This window comes from Macaca thibetana, chromosome 3 (assembly GCF_024542745.1).
Source record: "Macaca thibetana thibetana isolate TM-01 chromosome 3, ASM2454274v1, whole genome shotgun sequence".
Taxonomy (NCBI): domain Eukaryota; kingdom Metazoa; phylum Chordata; class Mammalia; order Primates; family Cercopithecidae; genus Macaca; species Macaca thibetana.
Window position 1 is genome coordinate 110472108 of NC_065580.1, and position 21802 is coordinate 110493909.

General features: G+C 40.6%; 2 protein-coding genes across 11 annotated transcripts in view; one reads left to right on the plus strand and one right to left on the minus strand.

Moving 5' to 3' along the window:
* Positions 1-21802, minus strand: part of MPLKIP (M-phase specific PLK1 interacting protein) — an 811813-nt gene that overhangs the window by 92448 nt on the left and 697563 nt on the right. The window lies entirely within an intron of this gene.
* SUGCT (succinyl-CoA:glutarate-CoA transferase) overlaps positions 1-21802 on the plus strand; it is a 772786-nt gene that overhangs the window by 90435 nt on the left and 660549 nt on the right. For all 7 annotated transcript variants that reach the window (XR_007724059.1, XR_007724060.1, XM_050783317.1 and 4 more), the window contains exon 7: positions 21659-21750. Coding sequence is in view for 5 of the 7 variants with exons in the window: in XM_050783317.1 (XP_050639274.1) it covers positions 21659-21750 (92 nt within the window). In the remaining 2 variants the exon portion in view is untranslated. The remainder of the gene's footprint in view (positions 1-21658; positions 21751-21802) is intronic.

A 21802-nucleotide genomic window follows, 5' to 3' on the forward strand; every position in this document is an offset into this window, starting at 1 on the left:
AATGGCATGAACTTGGGAGGCGGAGCTTGCAGTGAGCCGAGATCATGCCACTGCACTCCACCCTGGGCTACGGAGCGAGACTCCTTCTCAAAAAAAAAAAGAAAAATTAAGAGATTAGGCTATTAAGCTCATTAGTATTAAGAGATTAAGGTTTGGAACTTCTATAGCATGAATGGTTTGGAATTTTGGAATTGATGTTTCTCTGTTGGTAAGTAGAGGTAGATGACTATATCCTGCAGCCCAGATGTTTTAGTAAATATCTGAGCTATTATTACCTTGTATAGAACAGAAATTATTGATATGAAATGCAATTTACTTACAGCTCTCATCCAAAGAGAAAGGCTGTTTTTTTATATTTTATTATTATTATTATTATTACTTATTTTGGGAAATAAAAGGCGCTTTAAAAAAAGAATTTTCTTCATTTTGTCTTTTGGCAGTTCCACAAATAGCTTACAAGAAAGCAAGATGGGACTGGGTGTGGTGGCTCACACCTGTAATCCCAGCACTTTGGGAGGCTGAGGTGGGCCAATCACCTGAGGTCAGGAGTTCAAGACCAGCCTAGCCAACATGGTGAAAACCCATCTCTACAAAAATACAAAAATTAGCTGGCATAATGGTGGGTGCCTAGTAATCCTAGCTACTTGGGAGGCCGAGGTGGGAGAATCCCTTGAACCCAGGAGGAGGAGATTGTAGTGAGCCAAGATCGTGCCACTACATTCCGGCCTGGGCCAAGAGCAAGACTCCATCTCAAAAAACAAAAACAAAAACAAAAACAAAAAACCAGAAAGCATAATAGGACATGGTTGCCTAAGTTTGCTTAAGAAGGGTGTTGGCCGGACGCGGTAGCTCACACATGTAATCTCAGCACTTTTGGAAGCCAAGGTGGGTGGATCACCTGAGGTCAGGAGTTCCAGATCAGCCTGGCCAACATGGTGAAACCCCACGTCTATTAAAAATACAAAAATTAACCAGGTGTGGTGGTGCACGCCTGTAATCCCAGCTACTCATTTTGGGGGCTGAGGAAGGAGAATCGCTTGAACCTGGGAGGGAGAGGTTGCAGTGAGCTGAGATTGCACCATTGTACTCCAGCCTAGGTCACAGTACGAAACTCCATCTAAAAAAAAAAAAAAAAAAAAAAAAAAAAAAGTGTTGTAATTTATTAATAACCTCTCCATGTAAGAAAGAATAAAAATCATTACAGGCAGTCAGGACGTTCAGAGCATGTCTAAGGATTTTTGTGGTATTCTTTTTACTCTATTCATTTGGATGCTGGCATTTGCCCCCTCTCAGTCTTAGATTGAATGGCAAATTGTTTACGGAGTCTGTATCTGAATTTAGCAAGAGTTTACTGCACTGAGGTTTATAGTCTCTTGTCTTAACTGCCTGATACTGTGATTAAACTAGGGCCACAGATACCATTTTATGTTTACCCTTCTCCCTTGCCCACCAACCTGTCTTGAATTGATTCCAGAATTATTATTTTTCTTTTTTTTAAGACAGGGTCTCACTCTGTCACCTGGGCTGGAGTGTCATGGCACCATCTCAGGCTGGCTGAGACCTCTGCCTCTGGGACTCAAGTGATCTTCCCACCTCAGCTTCCCAAGTGGCTCAGACTACAGGCTCATGCCACTACACCAGGCTAATTTTTGTAATTTTTTTATAGAGAAGGGGTTTTCCCTTGTTGCCCAGGCTGGTCTTGATCTCCTAACCTCAAGCAATCTGCCGGCCCTGGTCTCCCAAAGTGCTGGGATTACAGGCATGAGCCACCGCACCTGGCCAACTTCCAAAATTATTGTTGTCTCCACACCTGCTTACAGTGCTTTTCCTCAGGTATCAAAGCATCCCAGCATGTTGTGCCCTTCTCCCCATCCTCCTATACTTTCTCCTCTGTTGTGTACTGGTAACTTGGAATCTCTGAATGGTTGTAGAAACAGAAAAGTGGATGGGACTGATGGAAGACCCAAATTTGGGTTTCAGAAAGCTATCTGTTGTTTCACATGCAGTTTAGAATTAATGACTATACCAGGATACCCTTGGAACATCTTGCATTTGTGGGCTGAAACATTTGGCTACTTGCCACGGGGTTATCCTGAAAAAAGATGGGCTTGAAAAACTGTCACTAGTGTCACTTGAATTGGTCATCCATGGTTGGGGAGTTCCATTCCAAGAAGATAATTTACACAACTTAAAATAAAAGGGGCCGGGGGTGGTGGCTCACTCCTGTAATCCTAGCACTTTGGGAGGCCGAGGAGGTGGATCCCCTGAGGTCAGGAGTTTGAGATCAGCCTGAGCAACATGGTGAAACCCTGTCTCTACTAAAAATACAAAAATGATCTGGGCATGGTAGCATGCACCAGTAATCCCAGTTTTTGGGAGGCTAAGGCAGGAGAATCATTTGAACCTGGGAGGCGGAGGCTGCAGTGAGCTGACATTGTGTCACAGTGCTGCAGCCTGGGCGACAGAGCTAGACTCTGTCTTAAAAAAATAAAAAGTAAGTAGAATAAAGGGAGTGAAAAAGCAAGAGGTGCTCTTTAAAATTATTATTCGCTCTTTGGAGAAATACACACATGCACTACTTTGTAGTAGTAACATTTTTATTAAACAATAGAAGCCTGGCTCCCACTTCTCCAAATGAAGGGGTGGGGGCGAAAGCGTTGTAATTGGATGTCATGATCAGTCATCTCAGTTATAAAAGTTAGGTGACATTGTCTCTTTGGGACGTTGTGCCCAGGCCATGTGAATGGAGATTGTTGAAGGATAGGTCTCTCTCCACCAGGTACGTCAATCATGGTGGTAGGGGTGGTGACTTCTGTTTGGATGTTTAAAATGTACATTAAACAGACACAATAAAATACAAACTTAAAAAAACTAAAAAACTTATTACCAAAGGGCAGAAAAAACCTGTGCAGATAATACCTTAAATTAAAATTAAGAAATTAAAAGACAACTTGTTAATTAAAAATCTTTTTGATCCAACTTTCTTCCTTAGAATTCTAAATCTTTTGTTCACTCCCTTATAACAAGTGTCAATTAATTAATTAGAACCTGGTAAAAATAAGGAAGTTTACCCTAATTGCTGGCTGGTTTTTTTTTTAGTATAGGAGCATGTGAAGAAATAAAACTTTTTTCCCAACTCATTTGAAGGCAGTGTGTACTGTTTTGATTCAGAATAGGAGACACATGATTTATCATTTAAGAATGTGCTTCTTAATCCTTTGCACCAATGATGCTTTTTGTGGAAATTCTCTACTAAACATGGTATGTGATGTTATCTTCCCTTTAAAGTGTTTTTTTCCAACTTTGGACAGTTTTGATGTTTATCATATCTCTCTATAAGTATTTTGATGAAATGTTGAGAGGCGTACTGGTATGGCTGTCTGCTGCCATGCTGACCCAGAAATAGGAACTACTTCTGATGCATTCCCTGATATTCCATCTGGCTGTAATGATATTCCCAGAGTGTTCTAGATATTTATATGCATCTGGTACAAAGTTATTATTAATTAAAAACATAAACCTGGCTTTGCAACTTGACTATATCAAGTGGAAAGTTGTTATTGTTCATGACTTTTTGATAAGTCTGTTACCAAGTATTTTTAAGCCATTAGGCCATCAAGCCAAGTGATAGTCCCTGAGTGACAATGGAGGAAGCACCACTTAATCTAAGTTGCATGTGGACATGACAAAATCTGAGAGCCTTTAATGATTTCATCCACCCCATTTAACTTAGGGCTACAAGGGAAAGTACTCTTTATGCAATAGTTTCTCATTTAATGTGTGAAATTTTCTCTTCTTGGCACAATTCCACAAATACATAGATATATTCATTTTCGAGAAAATAATGCCAGCCTCACCTTAAGTTTCTTATTTTAGCATTGCAAATTCTAAATTATTTTTGGAGTAGCCACAGAAAAATTTTGAACCTGAGCTGACTCACCCAACACAGAATGTTTTGACATTATCTTCCTTGTTTGGATTGTTGAAAGAGAATGTAAATTTATCTTACTATTAGCTTAGCTCAAACAATGAGGAAGTTAAGTTAATTGATATGAAGTCACCTTTTCTGTATTGAAGATGCATTCACAGGACAATTTTTGTTTTAGCTTTTTAGAGTCAGTGTCTTTATCACTGGAGATACAAAATATATGAATATGGTTAGATCCCCTCTTGATATTTGTCATGCACTTACCAAAAATAACCCAAAAAACAAAAGGCAGTTTTCATTTATATTCATTTTGAAAATACACTTTTAAATTATTATTATCAGAAATCTAATTATAGCCTGTAATCCCAGCACTTTGGGAGGCCGGGGCAGGCAGATCACCTGAGGTTAGGAGTTTAAGACCAGCCTGGCTAACACACTGAAACCCCATCTCTACTAAAAATACAAAAATTAGCCGGGCATGGTGGTGCATGCTTGTAATCCTAGCTACTTGGGAGGGTGAGGTACAAGACTTGCTTGAACCTGGGAGGAGGAGGCTGCAGTGGGCCGAGGTCATGCCACTGCACTCCAGCTTGGGTGACACAGCAAGACCCTGTCTCAAAAAAAAAAAAAGCTAATTATAGAATAAATCATGTTTTCATCATCTATTTTTTAATTTAGAAAGCTATTGCTCTTTTTTTTTTTTTTTTTTTTTTTTTTTGGCAGTGTTTCGCTCTGTTGCCCAGGCTGGAGTGCAGTGGCGCAAACTTGGCTCACTGCAACCTCCGCCTCCCGGGTTCAAGTGATACTTGTGCCTCAACCTCCCGAGTAGCTGGGATTACAGGTGTGCACCACCATGCCTGGCTAATTTTTGTATGTTGGCCAGGCTGGTCTTGAACTCCTGACCTCAGGTAGTCTGCCCGCCTTGGCCTCCCAAAATGCTGGGATTACAGGCCTGAGACACTGCATTTGACCCCATAATCATTTTTAATTAATAAATGTTAATTGAATGTTCATAGTTTCAGAAGGAACAGTTCTATAAAATTTATAATCTGATGGCAAAAGAAAGGGGCTTTACTGGGACCTCTGGAAGATTTTTGTTTCCTGAGCTTGGTGGATGAGTGGATTTATACATGATTCACGCCTGAGATATTTAGAGACTAAGAGGATGTCTGGAGGGCTGCGGTTTGGGATGCCACTGCACTTCTGCAAATATTTCCTGTGGAATGGGGTAAGAGAGAACATTGTGTGCTGGTTTTAGAGCCTGTGCAAGTGGGCAGAAGGAAGCTGGTGGTGTGCTGATGGTGCCTGGGGCTGAGGAGGGACTTAGAAGTGACCAGGTGGAAAACAGATAGATTCATCAATGTAAAAAATTCTGGCAGTGAGAGATCCCCAGTGATGGAGTGGAAGAGATCTTGGAAGAACCTATTACAATGCCCCATGTTACAATAAGTAGGCTTTAAATTCCTGTCAATCCCAGGGAGCGGCAATGCTGGGTCACCAGAGTGGTACAGTTAAATAAGACCTTCACTACTGCCTGTACCTCTTCTCCGTGTTCTCCAGTCCTTCAACCTTATGTCCAGCCGTGGAGGCATTAGAGGCTAGGTTTTGCAAAATGAGGTGCTACATGGATTTGCGTCTGTCACTGTTGAACACTGATGGTTTTTCTTAAGTGCTTCTGATTTTTTTGGAAGTACTGTCTGCACATGGTAGCTACTCAGATATTTGTCAAATCAAAATTAGTAGAATAGACTGGGTGCAGTAGCTCACGCCTGTAATCCCAGCACTTTGGGAAGCTGAGATGGGCAGATAACCTGAGGTCAGGAGTTCGAGACCAGCCTGGCTAACATGATGAAACTCTATCTTTACTAAAAATACAAAAATTAGCTGGCTGTGGTGTGCGTGCCTGTAGTCCCTGCTACTTGAGAGGCTGAGGCAGGAGAATTGCTTGAACTCAGGAGGTGGAGGCTCCTCCATGCCCAGCTACTTTTTATATTTTTAGTAGAGATGGGGTTTCACCATGTTAGGCCAGGATGATCTCAATCTCTTGACCTCGTGATCCACCTGCCTTGGCCTCCCTAAGTGCTGGGATTACAGACGTGAGCCACCATGCCCGGCCAGCACTTTCTTAATTAAGTCCTTCCTTCCTTCCTTCCTTCCTTCCTTCCTTCCTTCCTTCCTTCCTTCCTTCCTTCCTTCCTTCCTTCCTTCCTTCCTTCCTTCCTTCCTTCCTTCCCTCCCTCCCTCCCTCCCTCCCTCCCTCCTTCCTTCCTTCCTTCCTTCCTTCATTCCTTCCTCCTCTTTCTTTCCTTTTGAGGTAGTCTTTCTCTGTTGTGCAGGCTAGAGTGCAGTGGCATGATCTCGGCTCACTGCAACCACCACCTCCCAGGTTCAAGCGATTCTCCTGGCTTAGCCTCCCAAGTAGCAGGGGCTACAGGTATCCACCACTACACCTGGCTAATTTTTGTATTTTTAATAGAGACGGGGTTTCACCATATTGGTCAAATGGGTCTCGAATTCGTGACCTCAGGTGATCCACCCGCCTTGGCCTCCCAAAGTGCTGGGATTACAGGTATAAGCCACCGCACCCAGCCTATTTTTATTTCTTGCCCCAGTTGTGGAATCAACCGTTTATCCAAGAAGCCCTGGTTCCATTGAGTGACAAAGGGTATTTAAAAACCAAGATCTGAGAACTAGATGTGCTTATAACTGCAAACTTTTTAAACTACCCATTAGTTATTCTATAAATGATCATTTTCACCAGGGCCATCACATGTTATACATGCCATTACATGCTCTTTCTCCTGATTTCACATTCTTTTCTGCCTGGGATTTGCAGTCACTGTGTATGTTTGCCTATTTAGGAAGCATTGCTTGCCCTGAAGTCTGCACTTTTGAAAAGACTTTAATTGCTCTCACTTTGGGCAGTTCAAAGGTTACTGGATTTTATTTACTATCTTACTTACTTTAGTTACTTTTATTCTGTTCTTTCATTTATCTCTATTAAATAAAGATGTAGACTGTACTTAATTGTGTTTTCCTCTTGGCGATGGAACAAGGCTGAAGGTGATTCTTGTTAATTTATTACTCATTTGGGTTATCCATTTATCTGGATTTGATTTGAGATGTTGTTTAGTCTTGGTTTGTAAAGAGATCTGTACTGAACATTTCTGTGTTCTTTGCCTAAAATGTCCTTTCACAGGCTGACGTAGTGCTGCTATTTGGAGTGTGGGAATCCAGCTATAGGGAATTGGTTTTATGTGAGAGTCTGGCTGAGTCTTTATTTTCTTTTCTACTAAAAGATTATGTTTTATATTCCTGTCATTTGAAATTTGATTTTGCTCCTGACAATGAAAAATACCTAACAATGGTAATTCTCTTCATTCTTTAATGATTCTATGATCCATCTGCCAGAATGTGAGCTGCATTCATTTTGTAAAAAATGTTTGATCTTTGGGACATAGATCTAATTGCTGATGTAGTTTCTTTAGATTCCATGAAAATATATTTAAATTCTTAATTTGAAGACAAATTTTGCAATTTATTTTCATTTAGTCTGTGTGGTTTATAATAGTTTTTTTCCCCTCCTTATCTGAATAAGTGTTCTAGGATTTAGGATGATCTGTGCGTTTGTGTGTGTGCACGTGCATGTGTATAAGTGTGTGTATGTGATTGTGAATTTAGTTAAGGTCACTTTTAGCAAGATACATTGACATGGTCATCAGAGCCTTTGAAATTGTAGACTCCATTTGAATAATAGTTTTGAAGACTTTTTTTTTCCTTTAAAAACTGTATATTTTAGGCAAGATAGTATCTTGATACTTAGCTCCTGTCAATCTTCTGAAAACATTTATTTTGATAGTTTACGTGAAAAACATCACAGGCATGCATGGAATACTGTGAAAGGTGAAAATATGCACCAGTTAGGTGAAAAGTGTTTATTAAATTCCTGCTTTACTACTGTTTCCTGTGTCCCAGTGTTCCCGCTATTCAGATCAGACCAGACCACTTTTCATCTGTATGGATGTTGATGTTTCAAGTAGGGAGGAATTGTGACTCTGCCTTTTGTGTTGGCCTGAATTTGGGGAATGCTCCTCCTGTGGGTTGCAATCATTCTCAATTGTTCTAGGAAGGCTGTCTATAGGTGCATCCACACTACATTCCTGTGGGAGAAGCCCCGCTGTGTCTACAGTGGGGTACCATGGGGGAACAAGACCTTTTGGTATCACAGAGGCTGCCTGCCTGTTGGGGTAGAAGGTGCTATCTAGTTGAGGAAAATGAAACATATGCGTGTGAAACAATTGCCAGACAAAACATACCTTTATATATTAGCATTCTCAAGTTGGATATAGTAAAACAAAGTGGGAATTCTGTAATAAAGACAAATATCAGTGTAAACTTTTTTCTTTTTTTGTTCAGTATGCTTTTGCTGCATCACAGGATACTGCTTAACTTACCAATTTATTTACCTTTGGTGACTAGGGACATATGCTGCTTGTTATTACATTTCAGAAGTTTTAGGTGCTGTGTAATTATCCAGTTTTGCTACCTTTCTGTGGTAGAGATTGAGGGGTCCAATTTCAAAGGTGATGGAGTGAGTGGCGCGATCTCGTAAAGCTCTGCCTCCCGGGTTTATATTAATCAGATTTTTGGTCTTTGAATAATGTATGAATTTTTTTTTTTTTTTTTTTTTTGGTCTTTGAGATGGGATGGGGAGTCCCATTCTGTCGCCCAGGCTGTAGTAAGTGGCTTGATCTTGGCTCACTGCAACCTCTGCCTGCCGGGTATAAGCAATTCTCCTGCCTCACCCTCCAAGTAGCTGGGATTACAGGCACGTGCCACCATGCCCAGCTAGTTTTTGTATTTTTAGTAGACATAGGGTTTCACTGTGTTGGCCAGGCTGGTCTTGAACTCCTGACCTCAATTAATCTGCCTGCCTCAGCCTCCCAAAGTGCTGGGATTACAGGTGTGAGCCACTGTGCCTGGCTAAGGTCGATGAATTGTTGATACTCATGGAAATATTTTGTAAAATATTACTCATAGTAATGAGTGTTTACAGTTCAATAATTATAGAATCAGAGAGAGTAGCTTTGTATCTTTGGGTAAGGCACTCAGTCTTTCAGAACCTCATATTTTCTCAATAATAATTAAACTAGGGCAATAAAATTTACTTTGTATAGTTCTTGTGAGACTTAAATGAGATGACATATGAAGCACCAACACAGTCTATAGAATACAGAAGTGCTCTGTACATGTTGACTATTATTATTATAACCCTAAATTACTGCTATTAGTTGACTTTATGGAGTCTTTGGGTTATATGTTAATTTAGATTGGCTAGCAGGTATATTGGGAGGTCTCTTGCTGTATTGAAATTTACACAAATCTTATTGGTATCCTGCTGAGGTTGGTTTTGGAATCTTGCATGTAGAAAAGTGACTATCTGTAGGTTGGAGATGCTGTATCTGTACCCTGAGGGCAAAAGAGAAAAGGAAATAAAGCAAAATGAGGTACAACTGTGTGAATCTACATTATCATACACATGACAGAAGGATAAACTACTAAATTGACAGTATGGTTGTGGCAAAACTTCTTTCAAAGTGATGGGAAGGTTTTTCACCAGGTCAATAGAAAAAATGAAGTGAAATCCTGTAAGACTGTAAAACTTTGGACCATTTGCTGACCATGTCTCATTTAGTTCTCACAAGGGAACTGTCTGCAAAACAAAAACACACAAAGACCAAAAACACTAGAGAACTGACTCTAGGTTTTGGTTCTGAATTAACTCCATAAAAGTAAAAAGTGGCTAAGGAGAATCTTCTGAATAGAAAACTAACTCTTTTTTTTTCAGGTGTAGGGTATCCAGTGTGGAAAACTGAAATGAGCATTAGTTCTAGTTTTGTTATTGCTTGGCTTCATGACTTTGGCCAAGTCACTTAACCTACCTGGTCTTCAAGTTTTTTTCATCTGTAAAATAAGAATTTTTGCCCCATACCCATTTAGCTCTAAAATTCCTTGGTCTACTTTTAGACATACAAAATGAAATTTGCATATCACTTAAAAATTTATTGGCCAGGAGCAGTGGCTTATGCTTGCAGTGAGCTGAGGTCCTGCCATTGCACTCCAGCCTGGGCAACAAAAGCAAAACTCTTGTCTCAAACAAACAAAAAATTTATTAAATAAAAAAGTTAATTATTAATAATTAAATAAAAAATAAATAATTCTTAAAACATCTTATTGTGGAAAAATTTAAAGTTACCTAAAGTAGAGAGAATAGTATAATAGGTCTTTTTTTTTTTTGGTGACAGAGTCTCACTTGATCTCCCAGGCTGGAGTGCAATGGTGCTATATCGGCTCACTGCAACCTCCGCCTTCTGGGTTCAAGTGATTCTCCTGTCTCAGCCTCCCAAGTAGCTGGGACTACAGGCACCCACCACCACGCCTAGCTAATTTTTTTGTATTTTTAGTAGGGGTGGGATTTCACGATGTTGGCCAGGCTGGTCTGGAACTCCTGACCTCAAGTGATCCACCCCCCCCGCACCCCCCGCCAGCCTCCCAAAGTGCTGGGATTATAGATGTGAGTCACTAAGCTTGGCCAGTATAATAGATCTTAAGATCTTAAGATCCCAGCCCAGTAATGATAATTCATGGCCAGTCTTACTTTGGTGATGGGATCACAACTCACTGCAGCCTCCTTGACCTCCTGGGTTCAAGGGATCCCCTTACCTCAGCCTCCCCAGTAGCTAGGACTACATGTATGTGCTACCATATCTGGCTAATTTTAAAATTTTTTGTAGAGATGGGGTCCTGGGCTCGAGAGATCCTCTTGCCTTGGCTTCCCAATGCCAACATTATTTTATCAAAAAAATTTTAAATTGATATATAATAGTTGAATAATCCTTGATTATTTTAAAGCAAACCTCAGACTTCATCATTTCATTTTTAAATATTTCAGGATGTATCTAGTAGGAAAGGACTCTTCTTTTAACACATAAACATCCAGGCCAGGTGCTGTGGCTGACGTCTGTAATCCCAGCACTTTTGGAGGCCAGTGCCATTATCACACATAAGTAAAAATAATCATAATTCCTTTATTTATTTTTTGAGATGGAGTTTCACTCTTGTTGCCCAGGCTGGAGTGCAATGGCACGATCTCGGCTCACTGCAATCTCTGCCTCCCGGGTTCAAGCAATTGTCCTGCCTCAGCCTCCCAAATAGCTGGGATTACAGGCATGTGCTACCATGCCTGGCTGATTTTGTATCTTTAGTAGAGATGGGGTTTCGCCATGTTGGTCAGGCTGTTTTGGAAGTCCTGACCTCAAGTGATCCATCCGGCCTCCACCTCCCAAGGTGCTGGGATTACAGTTGTGAGCCACCGTACCTGGCCTTTTCTTTTCTTTTCTTTTCTTTTCTTTTCTTTTCTTTTCTTTTCTTTTCTCTTCTCTTCTCTTCTTTTCTTTTCTTTTCTCTTCTCTTCTCTTCTCTTCTTTTCTCTTCTTTCTTCTCTTTTCCCTCCCTCCCTCCCTCCCTCCCTCCCTCCCTCCCTCCCTTCCTTCCTTCCTTCCTTCCTTCCTTCCTTCCTTCCTTCCTTCCTTCCTTCCTTCCTTTCCTTTCTTTCTTTCTTGTCATTATTCCTTAATGTCATTAAATATACAGTTGTCTTTCAGATTTTTCCCAATTCTCTCTCTCTCTTTTTTAGTTGGTAATTTGAATTGGGATCCAAATAAGGTAATTATGGCAGTTGAGTTATGTATTTCTTAAGACTTTACATTTATAGTTCCTTCTCAGTCTTTTTTCTTGAAATTTATTTGTTTAAAAAACCAGTTAATTTGTCCTGTTGTATTTTTTGATTTTGCTACATTCCTATGATGTTAATTTTTTTTTTGTTCTTTATAAATTGATTATAACTTGCTCAGATTTGTGGGTTTTTTTTTTTTTTTTTTTTTTTTTTTTTTTTTTTTTTTTTTTGGCCAAAAATACTTCACAGAAGGTGGTGTGCAGTTCTACTAAGAGGCATATAAATGGCTGGACATTACTTACTCTGTGATGTTGGCAGGCATTGATGATGATTTCCTAGATCTGTGAATTTATTAGGAATTACAAAATGTGCTATTCTAGTTCTATCATTCCTTCCTCATATATTAGTTGGGAAACTTCAGTAAGGGGAGTCTTTCTCTCATCAGCTTTTTGATTGCCCTGAGGTATAGGCAGGAGGGATACATATTCCCTTTATTTACCAATTGTCACAATAATGAATTTTCCCCTAGGCTTTACCAGTAGTGGCTATTTTTTTTTTGGTAATATCATTATGAACCCACGGTATTGAGCATATTTGATGTGCTTCAAGTTTTTGCAATTATTATCCTTCTTGATGCTCACATTCTCAGGCCAGTAAAGGCCTTTCCGGGTTGGCTTCTGCATCTTTATGACATGACCAATAATTTTTGATAGCTTCCTTGATTTCTGTTACAACAAGATATTCCAGGAACATTTTGTACATTTCCTGCCCCATCCTGGAATCAGCCATTTCTTCAAGGACTGTTAGTTCCTCTTAGTAGGAAGTTGTATTTACATACCACTGTCTGATAGTAGGAATCTCAGTGATACTGGGTTAGTCTTTGATTCTAGGCCTTTTTAGTGGATGGATAAGAAAATAAATATTAAAAAAAAAAATATGCACTGGGTGTGTTGGCTCACGCCTGTAATCCCAGCAGTTTGAGAGGCCAAGGCGGGTGGACCACCTGAGGTCAGGAATCCAAGACCAGTCTGGCCAACATGGTGAAACCCTGTCTGTACTAAAAATACAAAAATTAACCAGGCATGGTGGCATGCACCTGTAGTCCCAGCTACTTGGGAGGCTAAGGCAGGAGGATGGCTTCAACCTGGGAAGTGGAGGTTGCAGTGAGCCAAGATTGCCTCACTGCACTGCAGCCTGGGCAGTAGAGTGAGACTCCATCTCAAAAAAAAAAAAAAAAAAAAAGTCCGGGTGCGGTGGCTCACGCCTGTAATCCCAGCACTTTGGGAGGCCGAGGCGGGTGGATCATGAGGTCAGGAGATATCAAGACCATCCTGGCCAACATAGTGAAACCTCGTCTCTACTAAAAATACAAAAATTAACTGGGTTTGGTGGTGCGTGCCTGTAGTCCCAGCTACTTGGGAGGCTGAGGCAGGAAAATCACTTGAACCTGGGAGGTGGAGGCTGCAGTGAGCTGAGATGATGCCACTGCACTCCAGCCTAGTGACGTGACAGAGCAAGATTCTGTCTCAAAAAGAAAAAAAAAAAAAGCATCAGGAGTTTATACCTCATCATTTTAATTCAGAAACATCCTACACTAGAAAATGAGTAGAGAAACAGAATCCAGATATATATATATACATTTTGAGGAATTACATTGCTTACTATGAAACATTTTATTGCATTTTGTTTTCCTTTCAGGTAAACAGTCTGTTGTTGGAGTTTCTGTAGTTGCTAGAATATTAATCTTAACCTTCTAGCTAATAATAATGGTATTACTTTTAAATATATACCTGTTTTTGAACTCATTACCAGGATAGGTCTTAGTCCTCTTTGAAACCTGCTTCTTTCTTGTCCCTAGTAACCTATCATTGACCAGGTCTATATCTATTTTTTTTTTTTTTTTTTTTTTGAGACGGAGTCTCGCTTTGTGGTCCAGGCTGGAGTGCAGTGGCCAGATCTCAGCTCACTGCAAGCTCCGCCTCCCGGGTTTACTCCATTCTCCTGCCTCAGCCTCCCGAGTAGCTGGGACTACAGGCACCCGCCACCTCGCCCGGCTAGTTTTTTGTATTTTTTAGTAGAGACGGGGTTTCACCGTGTTCGCCAGGATGGTCTCGATCTCCTGACCTTGTGATCCGCCCGTCTCGGCCTCCCAAAGTGCTGGGATTACAGGCTTGAGCCACCGCGCCCGGCGACCAGGTCTATATCTTAAAGAGTGCTAGGTTTGAGCTGTCCTTGAACTGACAAATAATGGAGATGAGGATCACAAGTGAAATGTCATGTATAGAGGCTCAGAGGAGTTAAAGAGTTTGCATATCTGAAGAATGGCTATTCTAAGTATGCATGTCAAGGGGTGGCCAGAGATAAGATATAGGGAGTGAGTGGGGGCTAGGTCACAAACAATGCAGTATGTCTTGCTAAGGAACCGTTATTTTTATCCTACAGGTGATTTCCTAAGAATTTCAATAAGGAAATGTCTTGATTAGAATTACAAATTCGAGGCCGGGCACGGTGGCTCAAGCCTGTAATCCCAGCACTTTGGGAGGCCGAGACGGGCGGATCACGAGGTCAGGAGATCGAGACCATCCTGGTTAACATGGTGAAACCCCGCCTCTACTAAAAAATACAAAAAACTAGCCAGGCGAGGTGGCGGACGCCTGTAATCCCAGCTACTCGGGAGGCTGAGGCAGGAGAATGGCGTGAACCCGGGAGGCGGAGCTTGCAGTGAGCTGAGATCCGGCCACTGCACTCCAGCCTGGGTGACAGAGCGAGACTCCGTCTCAAAAAAAAAAAAAAAAAAAAAAAAAATTACAAATTCGAAAGGCTTTTGTAGTCACATAACATAAAGAATAAACTGAGACGGGGAAGCAGTAAGCAGGCTATCGCAGGACATGAGAGGCTGGGTGGATTTGGGAATTATTTGGCAGGTCAAAAAATTAGGAATTAGTGATCCATTGGATATAGGCAGTAAGTAAAAGAATAGAGTCCAGGATGGCCCTTAGGTTTCCTTCAGTTTGAATTAGTGAATGTAGAAGGAGCAGTCTGGGTTGGTGGCATATGAGTGTGACTTAAGTGGGATAACTTCTGCTTAGGGGTTGTCAGCTTGCATTACCTTGGACTTTCTGGTGGAGACGTCCATACATGCATAAATATATATAAACATCTTTTTATTTAAGGACCCAGATTTGGGTTCAAATCCAAGCTCTGTTACTTCCTATTTGCGTGACCTTGAGTAGATTAGTTAACCTTTCCATGTCTCAGTTGTAAAAAGGGGATAATTCATAGAGTTGTTTTGTGAATTAAACAATCTAATTGACAGAAGTCTAACAGAGTGTCTAATATACAATAACTTGATAAATGTTGTCATTGTTATTGTAGATATGGGGATTGCCAGTATCTTGTTTAGAGCCACAGAAGGGATGAGATTTATTAGAGAGATGAGAATGAGAAGAGAGGGGACCAAATATGGACTGCTGGGGAATCTCAACAGTTGAACTTCAGAACTCGGTTGCCGGGAGTCCTCTACCCTCAGTAGGTTATTTCAGACATCACTGGAGGAAGTAGAGGTTTATCTCTGTCCTATAGCCAGTTGTAACAAGTGTTGTTTTTATTCCCAGACTTATATATTCACAGTCACTCATTTATTCAACATGCTTTTGTATCCACTGGTGATAAGTACTTTAGAGAGAATGAAAATATCATAAAATGCTAGAGAATTCCTAGGAGTCTATGTTAGATTGTGTGGCAGAGAAAGCTTCTCTGAGGAGGATGTAGTAGCAAGCCATGTGAAGACTGGAGAGAAGTACATCCTAGGTAGTGCAAAGGCCCCACCATGGGAATAAACTGTGGAGAACACAAAAAAGAACATCAGGACCCAAGATAAGGCATTGGGAAAACAGATAAGCTGAGGCCAAAGAGTAGGTAACCAAGCCACATGGGGCCCTCTAAGCCAGGATAAAGAGTGGAAGTTTATTTTAAGTGACTTGGAAAGCCCTTAAAAAGCTTTAGGTAGTGCACTGATTTACCTTTTCAAAAGGTCACTGTATGGTTGAGCATGGTGGCTCATGCCTGTAATCCTCGTACTTTGGGAAGCTGAGATGGGAAGATTGCTTGAGCCCAGGAGTTCAAGACTAGCCTGGGCAACAAAGCAACACCACATCTCTACAAACAATTTTAAAAATTAGCCGGATGTGGTGGTGCATGCCTGTGCTCACAGTTACTTGGGAGGCTGAGGTGGGTGGATTGCTTCAGCCCAGGAGATTGAGGCTTCAGTGAGCTAAGATCACACCACTGCACTCCAGCCTGGGTAATAGATCAAGACCCTGTCACAATCAATCAATTAGTCAATCACTGTGATCACAAGAGTCCAGAATGAGGTAGGGAGAGCAGAAACAGGTGGCTAATGAAATAGTATAGATGAGAGATACTTTATTTTGTTCTCTCTTTTCCTTTTATTAGAAAGTGAAAGCCTCATCCTGAGTCTCTTGGTTGCTTGGAAGTCTCAAAGCTGTCCTTGAACAGATCCCTGGTGGGAGAATTGTTTTGATAATTGAAGTGCTCCGGGCCTGGAGCAGTGATGACCTACTGAAGGTCCTTAGCCTGACTCTTAACCCAGGGCAACAGGGGTTAATGAATGGGGTTCTAAGAGTATGAGCATGTGTTCAATTACTTTCTTCTGAGGTGAGTTCATAGCTTCTTACCAGTTTGTCAAAGGTACCTGTGACTTCCAAAAGGGTAACGGTTGACAGACAGTGTGTTGAGCACTGATGGGAGGTGTCACAGGAATTACAGAAAACAAGAGCACCAATGGTAGCTCCTGCTTTCTAAGGCAGAAGTTAAGGAGAGAGGGAAAATATAAAGTTAGACATAATTAAGAGGAAAAATGGGGTAGGCAGGCCAGATCATATGGCACTCAGGGAAAATATTAAGAGATAGTAAATCTTTTCCCCTGAGCATCCTCCCTGTACATTTTTACCTAGTGTAGAAATTCACATTTTGCTTTCAGTGTCCATAAATGCCACAAGATGGCGAGGTTGCTCCTTAAAATGAATGTGAATTACTAAGTGGAAGAGAGGGAGGGAGAAAGAGAAAGAAAATGTGTGTTGGGTGTTCCTCTCTGATTTTCCATAACTTCCCTGATTTTTCTTAGCTCTTTACTTGAATATAAAATAGAATTGACATGCCTACATTTTTGCTCTTTAATTTATATTTTAATTATAGTTGTTTTTGGAATTGTAAAGCTAAAAATAAAATTTAAAAGAACTATCTGGATCCCAGGCTTAACATTTTTTTCTACCTCTTCATTAAATTATTAATGAATAATTTCATTCTGCACAACACCAACAGAGTAATCTTAGTAAAATACCATTCTGATGTCCATTCTCTGCTTTAAAATTTTGTTTATTTATTCTCATAAATATTTGTTGATATACTGGTAGTCAGTATTTAAATAGTTATAAGTATAAGGTGAAAAAGTGGAATAATTTTTGACTCCTATTATGGAATATATATGTTTATTGTTATTATTATTATTATTGAGATGGAGTCTCGCCCTGTTGCCTAGGCTGGAGTGCAATGGCACAGTCTCAGCTCACTGCAACCTCTGCCTCCCAGTTTCAAGTGATTCTCCTGCCTCAGTGTCCCAAGTAGCTGGGATTACAGGCATGAGCCACCACGCCTGGCTAATTTTTTGTATCTTTAGTAGAGACAGGGTTATACCATGTTGGCCAGGCTTATCTCGAACTCCTGACCTAGTGATCTACCCGCCTCGGCCTCCCAAACTGCTGGGATTACAGGCGTGAGCCACTGCACCCAGCCATGTTTATTATTATTGTCAGCTTCTTTGCTATTATGAACAAGTGCAAGGTTCCAAGTACAAAATATCTTAATTTTCATGGTTTATTAAATAACATAATGTCAATGCTTAGATGTCTCTTGTCATCATTTGACATACCTCAGGGTAGTTTTCTTTTTGTTATTCCCAACATTTTGTAGAAAAGGTAAGCTAATATATTAATATATTGATTAATGCATCTTTAGTAACTGTGTATATTTAGCTCTCAATGTAAAATTCATTTTGCTTGTGTTATCTAATTGAATTAAATCCTCATAAGAAATCTGTGAGATAAATGTGAATATTGCCGTTTTACAGATGAAGACATTGAGGCTTAGGAAGATTGAATGAATTGTCAAAGATTTAATAGTTGGCAGCGCTATAATTTGAATCCAGATTTTTTTTTAATCCAAAAACTCCCCTTTTCCCCTATACCTTACTGCTTCCAATGAGAGCAACTATTCCTTTTCTCTTTAATAGAAATACTTACAAGTTGTAATTTAAAGTAATTGGGGTATTTGTGTCTCTCCCTTGTTCTAAGCTGAACAAAAAGAGAATTTTTCCTGCAGGCCTTTATTTAGAAGAGTCCGTTTAGAGTTGCACTGATGGTGAGGGACCTGGGTTTGTCCCATTTGAAGGATTTGGGCTCCTGGCCAGAAGCACCTGATTTTCCGAACCTAGAGTTAACTGAAACTTAATTCCTTTTGTTGACTTCCTGCTGAGATAACAGGTGGTTCACGTGCACAGGCCTTCCTGCTGATGGTGGTAGCTTCTCTCTGTTTCTGGAGACTTGTTTTATGCTGAGGACTACCTGTGGTTTGAACACCATTGCTTTGAAGGCTGGAATCCCGGGCCAGGGTGCCCTTTACAGCAGCACATGGCCTACCCTGGAACTCGTTCTGTAAAACTTGGCGTTAATTTATTTCTGCACAGAGAATGTTGACTTATAGTTTATTTCTCTTTATTTGCTTCATATCCCGTTTTTGTTTTTCTAAAGCCTGAGAAAGTAATAGTTAGGAATTTATAAGTTTTGTTATTGATACTGGGAGACAAAACTGTAATTTACCTGAATCAAGATGTTTGGGTTTTTTTCAGTATGGTTTTGTGTGGCAAGGCGTCGTAGTTCATGCCTGTAATCCCAGCGCTTTGGGAGACTGAGGCAGGTGGATTGCTTGAGCTCAGGAGTTCAAAACCAGCCTGGGCAACTGAAATCCCATCCCTACCCAAAATGCAAAAATCAGCTGGGCGTAGTGGTGTGTGCCTGTAGTTCCAGCTACTCGGGAGGCCGAGGTGGGAGAATTGCTGGAACACAGTCAGTCGAGGTTGCAGTGTGCCCCGACGGTGCCACTATACTATGGTCTGGGTGACAGAGTAAGACCCAGTGTCCAAAAAAAAAAAGAAAAGGAGAATGGTTTTGTTTTTTTCTTCATGTCATAGTTCTGATTGAAAAATAGGCATAGTGGAAATAAGATTGACCATGAATAATTATTGAAGTTGACTGATGAGTTTATTATATATTCTATCTATTTTTATTTGATAATTTCCAGGATAAAGCATAAGCAGAGACATGTTTTAACACTGTTTTTAAATCATCAATAATTATAAGTATAACCTTGAATTATTTTAATTCCTTAATATTAAGTGATAATTTTGTCTGTGGAGTTTGTTTTACATACGCTTATTTGTGAGAAAGATCATTTCTGGTGGTGAATACATCTGGGTAGATTAATTGGTGATTATCACTTTTGTAGTTTTCTTTACTTTTTATAGATTATTTGTTTTTGAAAAAAATTATTAATGTTGTTATTATTATTTTTATTCTTTGAGACAGACTCTCACTCTGTTGCCCAGGCTGGAGTGCAGTGGCACAAACTTGGCTAACTGCCACCTCCACCTCCTGGGTTCAAGCGATTCTCCTGTCTTAGCCTCCCAAGTAGCTGGGACTACGGGCGTGCACCACCACGCTTGGGTAATTTTTGTAATTTTAGTAGAGATGGGGTTTCACCATGTTGGCCAGGCTGTTCTCAAACTCCTGACCTCAAGTGATCTGCCTGCCGTGATCTCTCAAAGTGCTGGGACTATAGGCGTGAGCCACCACATCCGGCCAAAAAATTATTTTTATATAAAACATTTTTGCACTCATTCATTCCTTCAATAAATGTTATTGAACACTGTTCTAGAGGCTGGGGATACGCAGTGAATGAAACAGAAAAACATTCTGGAGTATACACTTTAGTAGGGAGGAGACAAAATAAATCTAACAAATAATGGTATTGTGTTTATTGTGATAAGCGCTGTGGCAACATATATAACAAGGGTGCTCTTTTACACAAGGTTGAGGGAGAGTCTTTCAGGTGGCTGGAGAAACAAGGCTTGCAGGCAACCCTGTCATGGCCTTCCTAAAGCAGCATATGCAGGGAATATCAGCAAGTAACTGATGTGTATGGAAAGCTCTTTATTGGGCCACTCTGCTTGATAGGTAGGATTTGGAGACAGATTTATGTAGCTTCTGATACAGCCTGTATTTATTTTTATTTTTATTATTATTTTTTGAGACAGAGTTTTGCTCTGTTGCCCAGGGTATAGTGTGGTGGTACAATCTCGGCTAACTGCAACCTCTGCCTCCCGGGTTTAAGCAATTCTCTTGCCTCAGCCTCCCCAGTAGCTGGGATTACAGGCACTCACCACCACATACAGCTAATTTCTGTGTTTTTAGTAGAGACTGGGTTTCATTGTGTTGGCCAGGCTGGTCTCGAACTCTTGACCTTAGGTGATCCTTCTGCCTCAGCCTCCCTGGGTCCTGGGATTACAGGCGTGAGCCACCATGCCTGGCCTGATAAAACTGTCATGATGTAGCAATGAGCACCAGGACTGAGGGGAGTAGGAGAAAATCTTTCCTGTGTTCTGTTAATTCTTGCTGGTGGCAAAAAAAAAAAAAAAAAAAAAAAAAAAGAAAAAATGTGACACCTTTTCTACCTTCTCTTTGTAATCTTAAAAATTGATGTAAAAGTTGATGTAATTGTTTTATTTATGTCCAAATTTTAAAATTATTTAGGTTTTCTTTGCTTGCTTGAGAAAATACATAAATAGAACTCAGGGAGATACTGTTTTGCTTAACTTTGTATATTACTGTGTACAAAACAAGGGTAGCAAATACCTGTTGGAGTCAGGGAAGTAACTGAAACCTGGCTGAGGTGTATGGGAGTAGAGTGGTGGACCCTGTGACAAATCAGAGGTTTATGCCCTATGTAGAGGGGAGAGGCAGTACTGAACTCTAATTGATTATTGCATGTGAGAATGTGAGTCTGGTTTTGAATTATTTCCTTTTTTTTTCTTTCTTTCTTTTTTTTTTTTTTAAAGGGAGTCTCCCTCTGTTGCCCAGGCTGGAGTGCAGTGGTGCAGTCTCAGCTCAATGCAACCTCCACCTCCTGGTTCAGGCGATTCTTGTGCCTCAGCCTCCCCAGTAGCTGGGATTACAGGCGCATACCACCACACCCGGCTAATTTTTGTATTTTTAATAGAGACGAGGTTTCACCATGTTGACCAGGCTGGTCTTGAACTCCTGACCTCAAGTGATCCGCCCACTTCAGCCTCCCAAAGTGCTAGGATTACAGGCTTGAGCCACCGCATCCAGCCTCTGATTTTTTTTTAAGAATAGCCAGGCACGGTGGCTCACGCCTGTAATCCTAGCATTTTGGGAGGCTGAGGCAGGTGTATCACTTCACGTCAGGAGTTTGAGACTAGCCTTGCCAACATGGTGAAACCTTGTCTTTACTAAAAATACAAAAATTAGCTGGATGTGGTGGCGCACACCTGTTATCCTAGCTACTTGGGAGGCTGAAGAAAGAGAATCACTTGAACCTGGGAGGTGGAGGTTGCAGTGAGCCGAGATCGAACCACTACACTCCACCCTGCTTGAAGGGAGTGAGACCCTGTCTCAAAACAAAACAAAACAAAACAAAACAAAAAAACAAAAAACAAAAAATAGAATAGCCAGGGCGAGCACTATAATGAATTCTTACTGCCTTCTTCAAGGAATAGTATAGATCTAATAGTCTCGAAATGCTGCAGGATTTCTGGATACAAATGTTTTTAACACACTATATTGTACAGTGGTTTTAGCACACCCTGTGTGGTGCTGAATATGTTTATTTTTGTTGTTTAGGGTATGGTCAGACAGGTCCAATTTCTCAGCGAGCTGGTTATGATGCTGTTGCCTCAGCTGTTTCTGGTCTGATGCACATCACAGGGCCTGAGGTAGGTATCATTCCTTAGAATATTCATAATTTCATCCCTTACATATTCCAAA